The sequence below is a fragment of the Anabas testudineus genome, chromosome 6 (genome assembly GCF_900324465.2).
Source record: "Anabas testudineus chromosome 6, fAnaTes1.2, whole genome shotgun sequence".
NCBI lineage: Eukaryota > Metazoa > Chordata > Actinopteri > Anabantiformes > Anabantidae > Anabas > Anabas testudineus.
In genome coordinates this window covers 20,834,479-20,848,580 of record NC_046615.1, presented here as the reverse complement: position 1 = coordinate 20,848,580, position 14,102 = coordinate 20,834,479, and the positions used below count along the sequence as shown (strand labels likewise).

Here is a 14,102-nt window from a genome sequence, read left to right as displayed (position 1 = left end):
TATTCAAAGCTCAAGTCAACCTTACACCCTGTAACTTGTCATTGGACAGAACGACAGAGCGTGAACTTTGTTAGTTAGTAGTCAGAGATCTTCTTAAGCCTTCAACTGATGAGGACACAAACTTCAACGACACCAAAAGATTTTCTGAACCTCTGTGTTTTTTTCAACTTAATCAAACCTGTAAGTGAAAAATTTCTACATGATTCAATAATTGTTGTCATTTTATGAGTATACGATTATGAAAACGCTGCTGTTGTAATTTAGATAATGTAATTAGGAACAACTCAAACTGGACATGTTGCCATGTACAATGAAAGACAGTTGTTATATATGTCATCATATAGAATTTATGTTAGTTGATGAAAATTGTACACAAAGAAACACTATTTGTATTATTTACCATTTACTAATTGTCTAAATAGAGTAGACGTAATGTAAAAGTTAAGCCCCTGTATTTACGTAAAAAGTTCTGCATTCAAAATCTTACTTTAGCATCAAGTATATGTTCTTAAAATGTTAAAATTAACAATACTTGTGCAGAGAAATTACATGCAGGATCCTCACGGAAAAAATAGGATAGGTTTTGTAGTAAACATATTTACATTTTCTTTCTATTTTTTGCCTTTTGAGGAGAAAAATCATTATTTCATCTCCCCAAACTTTAAATTAAACGTGTTTCAGTGGTTATAAAGGTAAATTTAGCAGTATCACACAATAAAAATACTATTTTACATGTAAAAGTACTGCATTTAAAATGTAATGTGAAAGTAACACTGAGTAAAAGTGTGTAGAAAAATGCCCATGTGGGTTTTATACTATTAGACAGATTAATTTGTGTTTAACAATTTAGTTGTGGTGAAGCTTATTTTCATTAAATTATTTTACAATGTTATAAATTTATCAGTAGTAAAAAACCATCATAATGTCCAATAGACTTGGGTACAAGTGTGCCCATCCTCGGTACCTGAGTAAATGTCTTTTGTTGTATTCAACCTCTGTGTTGTTAATCTTTTACATCAACCTAAGGATTTGAAGTCCAGGCATAAATAAATGCACTTCATTTGTTTTTAATTACTACAGCAATAAACTTTGTAATATTATATTTTATACTTTTAACGTGTAAAATGCTAAACAGAGGGACTTGAAGTGAAGCATTACCAGGATGAAATACTGAAACAAAAGCATCGCATTAGTTCATATTTATCATGAAACACTGACTCCCAGTGAACCGTGCTGAAATGTCAGGGGGACGGTGTAAATCAGCTCTCTACCAATCAAATCATTTGTGTTTCCCTTGATACCGGACACATGGAACAGTGCCATCCCTCTGATCCTCAGCTCACATCCACCTGAGGACACACTCACCTGGCTTCCTGAAACAGACATCTTGTTTTTCATTGCTTACATCCACACTCAGGTAAGTTACGAATATAATAAACCTTAAAACAGATTTGTCAGTGTTGTTAATCTGTTATTAGTCATATTGTACTCAATGTTTTTTTGTGTCTTCTCATTGTTCATGTCAAGGAAGTGGAGACGATAATTCTCTTGTGCAGTTCAACAGTCACGTTAATCTTAAACTAGCAATTACTAGTTCCCACTACCTGCTTCTCTCCCACCACTTCCTCTTCCACTGCTTCTTTGGTGTTTTTTTGTTTGTTTTCATTCTTGTATTTTGCCATCAAACACTGAGCACACAGGAGATTTCAAACCAGCAGCTTCTTCTGTGTTTTCTCTCGTCTTTTTTCACCCCAAGAGGCCCAATCTCCTGGAGATGGCAGAGCTGCCTCACAGATGCCATGGCAACTTTCCCCAAAGACGGCCAACCACGTTACCACAGGTAGCCAAGTGTACAGCACAGCTGGTGTCGGAGGACGTGTCATCTGAGACTGGTCCAGATCCGGCATCCACAGCAGAGAAGCCAAACCTCCCGACTAAACATGTAATAATAGCGGCTTTAATGACAGAAGAGGGGGTTACTACAGTGCATCTAGAAAGTATTCGGCCAAACTGAGCAATAGAGAGAAGGGCCTTAGTCAGGGAGGTGACCAAGAACCTGATGGTCACTCTGAAAGAGCTCCAGTGTTTCTCTGTAGAGAGAGGAGAACGATCCAGAAGAACAACCATCAATCATCTGTACGGTAGAGTGGTTCGACCAGACCAGTCCTCAGTAAGAGGCTCTCTCTGGTACTTTCTGGATGCACTGTAAAACTCTGGAAGATGTTTTTCAGGATCATTTCTTAAGTGAATGACGTAAAATGTCTGTTTTATCAACAGGGCGGCAGGAGAGGATTCTGTGAGGTAGAAAAAGAGTCAAACCAGATGTGTAATGGAAAACTAAGGGCAGTTTCTCCATCATCTCCAAAACGACAAAGAAAACCTAACAAAAGTGTAGCAGCTTTACTGAAGAGAATACGGTAAAAGAAATGATAACGTGCAGTGTGTAATGAATGTGTAAAGAAATCAGAAAACATCTGATGTTTGTAAAATATGCTAATTTAATTTTCTTCCAGTGTTAGATGTAATTTCTGACATTCATAAATATGAAGCTAAAGCCAGGAAACAATTATCTTAGCTTAGCAAACAGCTAGAGCGTCCAGGAGAACACACACATACAGTATATGATTAATATTAAACAAAATATTACTTTAAGTGCAGAAAAGATACCACATCTCGTGAAGTCTATGATTTGCAGACAAATGTGTGACTATGTGTAAACACTGTTGTTATTGATAGAATTTAAAACAAGATAAAAAATGAAATCAGACAGTGCACTTTTATTTTAATGTTTTTCATTTTGAAATGACAAATTATTATGGGTCTCAAACATTATAAAAATCACTGGAGTGAATGTGCTTGAACTTTATTTAAAGCCAGACTAACTGCTTCCCTTCACTTACAGTCTTTATGCTAAGCTACGCTAATTGTGTAAATAATTGTGTGAAACTAGTCCTTTAATGTTACAGCTTTGTCCATGTTGGATTGGAAAATAAAGGTTGTAAGATTCACATTGTTCTGCTTACAAGAAGTCAATCAAGTTTTAATTTATTCTCACAGGATTCATCCAGAGGCCCAGAGGATTCTGGGTAATTCCTGCATACCTGTTGTGAGTCTGGAGCGTCTCAACTTCCAGTCTGTGTCCTTATTGTCTCTGCAGCCTGTGGTGTCTCTGGTGCGACTGCCATGCCAGAAACAAGCTGAGCTCCACGATGAGGTCTTCGGTTTGGATCGTCCTCGACAGGTAAAAGTTCAGACCTGGACTCTTTGAGACAAACATGAGTTCGCTTTGTGATTATTTTACCTCTCTGACAGAATGGATTAAGTCAAAATGAGGCAGTCGCTTTCCATGAAGAACTTTCTCCATCTAAACCAGAAGAGTCGTGTGAGTTCAGTGCAGCAGAACCAACACCAACGTCCTGGACTGAACCGTACTGTCCTGACAGCTCCCCCTCTGAAGAACCAGAGCAGGACTCGGGCTTTGACTGTGAATCAAATCCAGACCAGCCTTTCATCCTGTTTGATTCTGATGAATGGGACCCAAATGGGAAAAGAGAATGTGCAACATTATATTTGAGTCCGGAGCCGACCCTAGTGATCCAACTGGATCCAGAACCAGAAGCAGATCAGGATCAGTCCCTGCACCTGGAGGATGAATCTGAATTAAAGTGCGAAGCGGATGTAGTTGAACTGGACGACGATGAGGATCAGAGACCTGATCTGTGCTGCTCAGTGGAGGAGGGCGACTCATCCACCGAGCAGCAGGAACCTGAACCCGGAGCTCAGACTGAGGAGATGGAGAGCGAAGATTTCTGTGCTGTTTGTCTGAACGGAGGAGATCTGCTCTGCTGCGACCGCTGCCCTAAAGTGTTCCACCTGGACTGTCACATACCTGCTCTCATCGTCTTCCCACTGTAAGTAGAGTGTTTGAACAGCCACATGCATTCACTCTGGTTTATACTAGTGAAGCAGACATAAAGTTAAGGTGTTTACATGTTTTATTTTCTCCTCTTGTTAAGGCATCTTATGTAAAAATGTTATTTACTACTTTAAATGAATGTTTCTATTCTTCAGGTTTAACACACATTTATTAACACAAACTCATCCAGGTTCTTGTTAAGAAGAGCAGAGAAACAAGACAGACAAAACATCAATGTGTATCAAGATATGACAGAAGTGACTAAAACTGGATAAAATAAACAGAAAATCAGACAAAGAATCTTAAAACGGTTAAAAAAAAAACACTTTACACACATGTCACTCCTCAAAAACTGTTCATGTACTTTTTGCAGCCAATATTAATGGACTCAGTTTTACACAACACAGAAACAGGTCAAATTTCATCATTTCATGTTTTTAGTAGAAAACCTTTATTAAGGTTGAAAACCATCAAGAGAACAATTTATAGGTGGTAAATCTAATTATCAATATTGTACTATTTTCAAATACTACTGGTACTAGTACTACTACTACTAATAACAATTTTAATTAGTTTAGTTTAATAGTATTATACTGTATTAGTTTTATAAATAGTGTCACATCAGGAAGAGGTACAGATTTATGTCACCCGGTGACGTCATATTTCCATTTGATTGTGATTGTTGACGTGACTTTAGGTAACGGTGGGATGTCAAATATACTTTATGTTTTACATTGTGGATCACAATCATTTGCAATGTGCACAGACAAGATTTGGAATAATATAAGTTAAAAGCTGTTTTTAGAGTTCTTGTGTATTTCAGGGTGTTTGTGTGGTGGTAATTCAGAAAGTGATTAATTCAGTCCAACAAAAGGTTAATGGATGATGAGTCCAGCCTGGAAATAACAGAGGTTGTGTGTTCCAGAGGCGACTGGGTGTGTACACTGTGCAGATCTGACCAGGACCCTGAGGAGGCCTACGACTGTGAGAACACACAGTCCTGTGCAGGCGTCAAAGCTCCGTACACCCTGTCCATGAAGGACCAGAGGGTGAGCTGTCAGATTTTGAATAATCTCTATTTAACCATTGTGAGCTTTAAGGGTCAGTCTGCATTTTCACGACAATAATGACATGGACTAGTAGATTTCCCTGCATGCCTGTCATCCAGTTCCCACTCATCATTAGAAGGTGCACATTAAGTCTGGAGGGGGGAGACTGATCTCATTTAGCTTTAGTTTATAACTGTAAGTGTAATTTTGTCTGTCTTCCTTGCAGAGGTGTGAGAAGTTAGCGCTGCTGCTATACTGTCACCCGCTTAGTGCTCCGTTTCATGAACCTGTCAGCCCTCTGGTCAGTCCAACACGCATCTACAGAAATCACTCAGGGAATGTGAATGTTTAGTAACAATAAAAAGAGGAAGTACACAATACCACCTCTTCAGGGCACAAGCGGCACAATGTGACTGTAGTTAATTGATCATATTGTAATAACCTGCAGAGAAAACACTGACTCATGTGTAAGGCTCCACTTTACTCTCATAACAAACCATAATGATGAAATAAAGTTAAAACGATAACGGTCTCTTTTACAATGATCTAATCTCTGTTAATGTGCCCCAGGCCCGAAACTATTACCAGATCATCAAGAGGCCCATCGACCTGTCAGTGATCCGCAGGAAACTGGACAAGAGCAACACCCTGCACTACTTCACTGCCGAGCAGTTTGTAGATGACATCCTGCTCATGCTCAAGAACTGTGCTCTGTTCAATTACGTACGTTTGTCATAATGGTGCTGGAATCTGAGTTTAATTGAATTTCTGGTCTAACTGAATTATTTCTGCGCTGCAGCCTGTGGAGATAAGTTCCACATGTGGCAGCAAACTGGACCCAGATATGATTTTCCCACTTCGATGTCTTTATGTGAGGATCAGACTGTTTTTATACCTGTAAGAAGGATATTGCATATCTTTATCCTGACTACAGACACATGCCACAGTTCACATAAGAGGTTTACAGTGATTAAAAACAGTGTGTTTAAACCAGAAAGAGTGAGTGATGCACAAATTTAGCACCACTGAGGATGTTGACTTAACCAGTTTAAGCAGGCCCATTAATTAAATGATTGAAATTATGAAAATGTATCTAATTTTCTTTTCTTCTCTGTGCAGCCGGACTCCGAGGTCGCTCAGGCCGGTCGAAGCCTGGAGGTGTTTTTCTTGAGCAAGCTGAAGGAGATTTTTTGTGACCGGACGTTCCCGTCAGCAAGTCAGGACAGAACGGACAGAGCTCGTCTCCGGTGGCTCAGCAAGAAGCGCAAGGAAAACTGCAAGAAGAAGAAATATGTGTTCAGTGGGAAAAGATATTACCTGTAGCCTTACAGTAGTTGCTTAATGAATAAACCCGTTAGTAAGATATATCGATCCAAAGGCAGATGTTCACTTTGAAAACCATGATAAATACTTTGTATTTTCTGTAGGAAAATCTTTTTTTATTTTATGAAAGAGTCTTGTACAGTTGTCATCTCATCTTATCAACATCTCATCAAATGTGGAATAAACATTCATCAAAATGAACATTTAGAAAAGTCTTAAATGTACCACATGTTTTTTTGTGTGTGACCTTCTTTGCTCCACTTTCTTGAGGTGTCAAAGAACCCAGTGAAGGTGATACAGGTACAACAAGAGATAAAATAAATAAAGGAAAAAGAGGTTTTATATGTTTTCATAAACAAAAGTCTAAAATAACACATCACTTCCCAACATGTGATGTTTTTGAGCCTGGACCCTTTCAGAAGTTTTTAAAGAGCCTCTGGTCCCTGGCACAGACATGTAGACAATCAGACAATAACCCACAAAATAAAAGAAAATATCATTTCACCTTTTTTTTCTAGTAAAAAAAAAAAGGTTCTAGTAGTTTTGTTCCTCTTTGTATTAATTTAACTGACTTTCCAGAAAGTCTATGAGTCACTTATAACTACTTGAGGCCATGAACCCTTTACGTTGGTCTGTGTGCGTCTGTGCTTTTAGATTGTACATATTCAAAAGTTAAAATGTACACAAACAAACATGCACATGCATTAATTCATTAACAAGATGCAAATGCTGGAAAATATAATTCAGTACAGTACTACTATACTATATTTGGGCCTGTCACCTGCTGTACTTTCAAATTGGGAAATACTGCTTTTGGCTGCTGGTTGATAAAATGCTGTATTTTACAGCGGCTGCACAACACGTTCATGTCTTTTAGCCCCATCGCGTCCTTCAATCAAATAAAAGAGAAACAAAACACATGCATTTGACTGTTTCTAAAGAGTTATATTTAATACTGACAACTTCTGTCTGTTTTTAATGTTTCTGAGGTTGATTTGAGGGAAGTACTTCTTGTTTTTTTGTTGCTGAATGTGATTCTCCACACGTTTGATGTTATTACAGACAACTTCCACCAGGGGACGTCCTGGTACTTAAGCCAAGATACAGGAGGAGAAACAAAACAAACCTTTTGTAGTGTGAGACCTTCCAGGAAAAATGTGTTTAGATCTTTTAATTGTCAGATGCTACTGTCCTTTTCCCGCTCACACAGTCAACATGTTGTTTGACACTTTATCATGGGACTGTGTCACTGTGGAGACACAAACAGAAGAACTAAACCAAAGTGTAATCAAATAAAAATAAAATATTTACTAATAAATAACTAATTTAACATAATTATTCAACCCAACTCTCTCTTGTTTCACGTGCCTGGATTTTAAAATAAATAGAAATGAGAGCATGTTGCAGAGAGATGAAACAGGCTGACACCAACTATGCAAACTTCCTCACCGGCTTCACTTCAGAGGCTGCTGCTGCTGAACTCCATCATTCTGCCCTGACACTAATGTCTCTGCAGGAACAACAGAGAAACCTGCCAAGAGTCTGACAAACACGAGACACAGACTCACTTCAGCATGTTGTACTGACCAGAACATCTGTTGGTTTCTGTCCTGATCTGCTGCAGTTTTACTGGTTGCTTTGCCCTGAATTTAAAAGTTTATTTAAGGATGGAGCCTCCCATGTTATATTTCATAATTCTGTTTGTAAATAATCAACCATACCATAGTAACTCCCTCGGATTTCTCTATATTCAAATATTCAGATGATGTCATCTGGAGATATTTTAATATCGAATCCTTCTGATGAATTATTGAGCAAAAACAACAAAGCATGTGGGACGTGGGATGTTTCCAAAACATGACAACCCAAAAAAAACGATACGTAAAAAGATCCTCCTTGAAAATGATCCTGTAATTATTCTACAAGATGAATAGATTATAATAATGTGCAGTGTTTAGTGTTTGATTAAGAAAAATAAAAAAACAAGCAAATCCACATTGTAAAACGTAACTGTAAGGAGGATATTAATTTCCTCTCTCATTTTCGTTGGAATATCTTTTAAATAAATCTCCTCCCAAACCTGGATTCGTCTGCCAGATGTGACAGGCTCTGTTTCTTCTGGACTCGGCTGCAGTTCTTGGTGGTCTACTCACTGTGTGTTGTGTTGTTTCTGTCAGTTTCTGATTAAAGTTTTCACTTCTCAGCTCTTAAATTTTATGTTTTTTTTTTTAGCAGTTTCAGGACATGTTGTTCTTCCAACTTCAGCTCTGTGTGTTTAAAGAACAGAACACAGAACGACTGCTGCAGAAAGCTGAGGAACCTGAGTTTCTGTGCACTTTGCATTTTGGATTCTTTTAAATACTGAAGTTTACAGAACTAATTTATACGTGTTATAGATTAAAATGCACTATTGTATAGTCTACAATATTTATGTCATTGTTTCATTTACAGCACTGTTATTAATATAGCAACATCATGGTGTATGCTGCTATCAGTCTTTCACTCAAGTGGTCAATTCTGTACAATACTTGTACTCACTATCTCTTCACAGTGACCATTATACTTTTTACTTCACTTCATGTGTAGATTTTTAATACAAAATCAAATCAAACATAGTTAAACTTTACCAGCTGCAGCATCAATAATCTCCAAACATTAATGCATCAATAAATATAATCCAATAATACATTGTTCTAAAATAAGTACATTACATTTTTTTTGTGCTTTTACTTATTGCCTGAAGATTTTCTTTCATTAGATCTCTGCATATCTGCATGTGGTGCAAATGCAGAATAACCTTTATAAAGTACATTTCAGAGCATTTACTTAGCACTCCAACTAGAGTACAGAACTTGAAGAAGTACTTTTACTTTTATTTGAGTTTGTAACTCTGCAAACTCATATCCAAAGAGAGAAATGTTGCAGGCTGTGTTGTGGTGTTGTTGTCAATTCAACATTATTGGTCCACTTCTTACTAACAGCCCAGAGTCACAGGAGAACCACCACCATCCAAGATATAAGGATTATGATTGTCTGCCATCTGAGCTTAAAAGCCCATACTTTTATACACTTTTGTCAAAGTGTTGCACGATGAATCCGAATGCAACAAATCCAACTTTAAAATCTCTTGCAACCCATGATAGAACCCACTCTGGTGTGGCTGTAAACAGTGGGTCTTTGATCTGTATGAAGACAGACAGAGAAAGATGAGAAAGAGCTTTTAAAGGGCTGCAGCAGCCCTGTGCCTAATGTTAAAATGAAATGGGGGAAATTGACTGTGAGATGTTATCAAAGGGAGGTTTATTCCCCATTTGTGTCTTTTAAACCCACTTTATTCAGTCCAGTTAAACCTCAGTCACATGTCTCCTCTCTCCTTTTCTTCTCCCTCTTGTGTTGTAATGTGCAGATGTTTCATTTAAGAGCATCAAAAGCCCCCGTGGATCTCTGGCTGAAAACTAATGCTCACAAAAAAGGAAGGAAAACACCGAGTTCGTCCAGCTGCAGTTGAGAACGTCTCTCCTGAAATACGACCTACATCTAATGTTTAGACCAAACTAAAGAGCACGCATTAGCCACGACTACACACCTGATATTTTTCATTAATCTAACAGTTTCATCACTTTGGAAGAAGTGTTTAAAATTTATTCCTCCTCCGAAAAGCCGCATATTTAGATTTGCAGCGGCTCTCTGTGTTTTTTAGGGTCATTCAGACTCATTCCTCACTAAGTGTCGGGATAAGTTGTTGCATTAAAATGATATTTCCCTGAATTATCATGTCTAGAAGTGAGATAAGTGCACGGTGTTTTCTTTGGACAGTGTTGAGAGCAGAATTACTGGAGACAAATGCACCATCTTTAAGTTTTATGACTACAGCTGATCTTAGTAAACATGTTTTGTACTGTATGTTTGACTGAATGTCTGGCATGTAACACAGAGATATCACTTCTTAAAGCCATAAACCACAACACTGGAAAATCCTACCGTAACACCAGCAGTCATTTCATTTCATTTTCATCTCAGCTGTGGAAACGTTTCTTTGATGCCCAATTTTGGGAAAAAAAACTAGAGAGAAAGAAGATAAAGGAAAAAGGCGTCAGTGTGGGCAAAACAAGAACAGGAATGAAGCCGTTTGTAAGACGTAGCCAGGTTGGACAACTGCTGCCTCTGCTATTCATTATTAAAGGAGGATAACTGCAGCTGAACCAAAATGCATTGGGCAGTACACGTCTAGAGCATGATCGGAGTGCACCCAAGTCACATTAACTCCAATTTCCTGGAACAAAACCAAGTGAGACCTCTGTCAAAATGACTGATGGCTACCATCTCAAACCAGAAGTGTTATTTCTGTGAAAGGACCCAAAAGTTGAGACCACATTTTCCATAAATCTGATTATTTCCTGAAACAAGATCAAACGTTTTACTGTTTGGCTTCCCTAAAAAAGATAAATAAGCCTACTTGTGATTTTTCCATGTATATATTTTCCTTCATCTGCAGTGACTTTGGCTTTTACACATTTTGCACTGTAACAACAGCACCATCTATCTGTTTATTGACACAAATCAATCCAGTATTCTCCTCACAAACATGTAGCCTAAAGATTCAGAGCAGCAATCACCTGTCCCACAATTAAGGTTCATTTATTTGTTTATGGTTGATCATTTATTTTTCCCGGCTATCAGAAAAAGTGCACACACACCAAACTCCACAGACGTTCAGCCACAGTAACATTCAGTTTTGAAATGACGTCTCCTGTTTGACCAACGTCCATAAGGAACTTTCCAGTCCAACATAACGTTTGTCGTGTCATACATTACAGATAATCTCATTTCACAGAATAAATGTTCCAGACAGATTCTTGTGCACAGACGTTATGTAATGAAGTTGCTGATGTGCCCTTTGATGTAAATCTGTTGAGGTTTTGAGTGTGTGTGTCTGCAGCTGGTGAGAATAATGTGCTGTGTGTGTGTGTGTGTGTGTGTGTGTGTTGGCACATGACGTCGTCCCATGTGAAAGCCTCTCTACAGCCACGTGTTGATAGCAACTCAGGAGAAATGGTCTTTCCTTCTGCGTGATTAGAAACTGCTATAGATGGCCGGGTTTTCCACCAGGTTGCTCACTTTAGAAGTAAAAGACAGGAATGTGGTCCTTCCTGATTAAAACAGGAACGTCCGCTGAAAAGGTTTGAGAGGAAATGTGATTTAACTTTTTGCACTGATGGAGGGATCTTTCTGATCCAAAGTGATTGCAGCTGATTGAGGTCATCAAGTGTTTCGGCATTCAGGGGTGATTAAAATTCTTACTTTAATGGTTCGGGATTAGCTGTGATTGTGCCAAGCATTTGTCCCAATCTGCAATATTAATATTTCTATTTCTGAAGAGTGAGTCGGAGACTTTAAGAGATTTGAAAGGTAGATTTGTCTGGTACCAATTATCTTGACTCATACAAGCTGATTTTCAGGGTATATGATATGTAAACATCACTGAATGGAAAGAGCAATATTTGGTAAACATTTCAAAAGCATGTTGAGTGTGCATGCCGTGCGTTATGAATGGCTTTAGATGCACTTAATGTGGTCAGGCTGATTTGATTTCATACTTTTGTTTTATGGTATTGTAAAAGCCCAACATTGTAGATCCTAAAGTAAGCATGAGTTATTCCAAGTCTAAAAAAGGAGATTTGGAAACATCTGTGAGAAAAAGAGATTGACAGGATGCTTGACGCATTAACTAACATGTGGAATACAAAACCATTGAAGCCTGTTTACAGTCACAATATTTAAACAAATCACGCCACTGGAAATCTGGAAGTTTAGGGTTTAAAACCCAACCAGTATAAAGTACAGTAATTATGAAGAATCTGTGGAAATTTACTTTAAACTAAGGCAAATTATACATTAGAACAGTGTTGTAATTATTTTTGTGAAATGCAGCCAAGTCGTAACAGCCTTTGCTGAAGTTTAAGATGTTCTTTTGGCAGAAGGCCACTGACTTTGCACACAAACAAACAAAAGATCACTTGAAGCCATTGTGGAAATCGGCCAGAGTGCCCAGAACAAACATGTGAGAGGGTCACTGGGGACAAAAATGTGTTTTTAGTCTGTAGAATATTCATTTTACTGGCTGTCGTTAGTGGTATTGGAGCTACTGCAGAATGATTTATTGCCTATAGGTGCAATTTGTGTGATGGCCGATGCTGAAAGAGATGAATTGCTCATCTGAATTGATTCAGTTTGACGCCAAAAACACGATTGATGCTCTAATCTGCACTTTTACTGCTGGCCTTCTCATGGTTTTGATTTTACACCTTTAAGCCTCATCTGTACTATATTGGTTCAGATGGTGGTTGATAAAGTACTTAATTAAAGTCATCAAATGTTTTCCCCCATCATAACACTGCTTTTGCCTTCACTGAGTAAACTGACTTTCCTTAAAGAGTATTACTATCATCAAGCTTTTCTAGATTAAATTAAAGAAGTCACATTTTCTGGAAGCCTTAAAAAAAGATTTGGTAAAAACATTTATTTGGTTTGAAGGTCTGAAGCTGATTTCAAGTGTCTCAGGTGCAAGTTAGAATCTGTTGCCGGTGCTGAGAAACAACCCATTACTACACAAAAAGCTATAAGAAAAGAGAAACAGCAAAAAATTAGTTTGTCACATCAACTTTTTGGAAACATTACACTGGTGCACCCTCCAGGAGGCTGTGTTAAACTCAACAGTCAGGGAAGGGGCCAGAGTAAATAGCACTCTGTGTGCAGACAAAGGTTTATGACAAGATGTTATCGGCTGGTACCTCGCACACAAAACAACTTCTTGTCAGTCAGAGAACAGCCTGTACAGTTCTGAAACAACATCCTATGGACAAGATGAACTAAATTCAAATACCATGAAGAAAAGAGTTTAGAAAAGGGGAGGTACAGGTCATGATCTGCAGCATCTCACGTCATCTGTGCAGAATGGTGGAGGTAGTGTTATGGGCTGGACATGTATGGCTGCCAAAGAACTGGTCCTCTTGTATTTTTTAATATTGTAACTGCTGACAGAAGCTCAGACGCAGCCAGCTGTTTCGGAACTGATTCAACAGTGCTTGACAGTGCAAATGCACAACGACCAAAGCATGATGTGAAAGCAAACCATGACTTATTTTAAAGGCAAAACAGTTTAATGTTCAGAAATAACCAAGTCAGCCTGAATCCAGATAAACAAGCTTTTCAGTTGCTGTCGACAAAACACCCCAAAACAAGCAGAAACAGACGAAAGCTGCAGAAAAGACCTGACAGAGCATCACAATAATAGAAACTCAGCTTTAGGTTTTAGTGTTCAGGCAGTTTTTAACTGCAAATATTAAAAGTGATACTATCCAAAAGCTTTTGAATTATTGTTTAAAAACTGTAACATTTAATATTTATGCTTGTTATAAACAGTATCAAAGAGAAGAGTCCATTCTTACAAATATTAAATCAAATGACAGTCAAAAAACCTGCATATTTACTTAACTGTGGAGAAGGTTGTCAGGGATTTAGCAGGTAAATATATTTCAGGTGACATTGCAACGTCCACAGATGGCAGCTGGACTACAGTTACAGAGCCGGAGCTGGAACAGCACAACAACTTTAGTCAGTAATGACCTTTGAGCAACCTTTCTGTAGGAGGGGGTGGTGGACAGAGAGATATATGTATGCTCAAAAGAGGAAAGGAAGTAAGAAAACAGATGAATTGGGAGGGAAAAGAGGGAAACTGAACAATATTGGACACAGGACAGAGAGTGAAAACAAGAGAAAAGAGAGGTGTGTGGGAGAGTTGTTTCCCCCCTCTC

At 38.2% G+C, this 14,102-nt stretch overlaps 1 protein-coding gene across 1 annotated transcript; it reads left to right on the top strand.

The window, feature by feature from the left end:
• Positions 1 to 922: 922 nt before the first annotated feature.
• LOC113165718 (tripartite motif-containing protein 66-like) lies at positions 923 to 6,288 on the top strand. The gene is made up of 10 exons (XM_026365413.1): positions 923 to 960; positions 1,339 to 1,417; positions 1,757 to 1,942; positions 2,278 to 2,417; positions 3,058 to 3,241; positions 3,313 to 3,911; positions 4,842 to 4,965; positions 5,192 to 5,266; positions 5,536 to 5,688; positions 6,085 to 6,288. The coding sequence occupies exons 1-10, from the start codon at positions 923 to 925 to the stop codon at positions 6,286 to 6,288; spliced, it is 1,782 nt and encodes a 593-aa protein (XP_026221198.1).
• Positions 6,289 to 14,102: the final 7,814 nt, after the last annotated feature.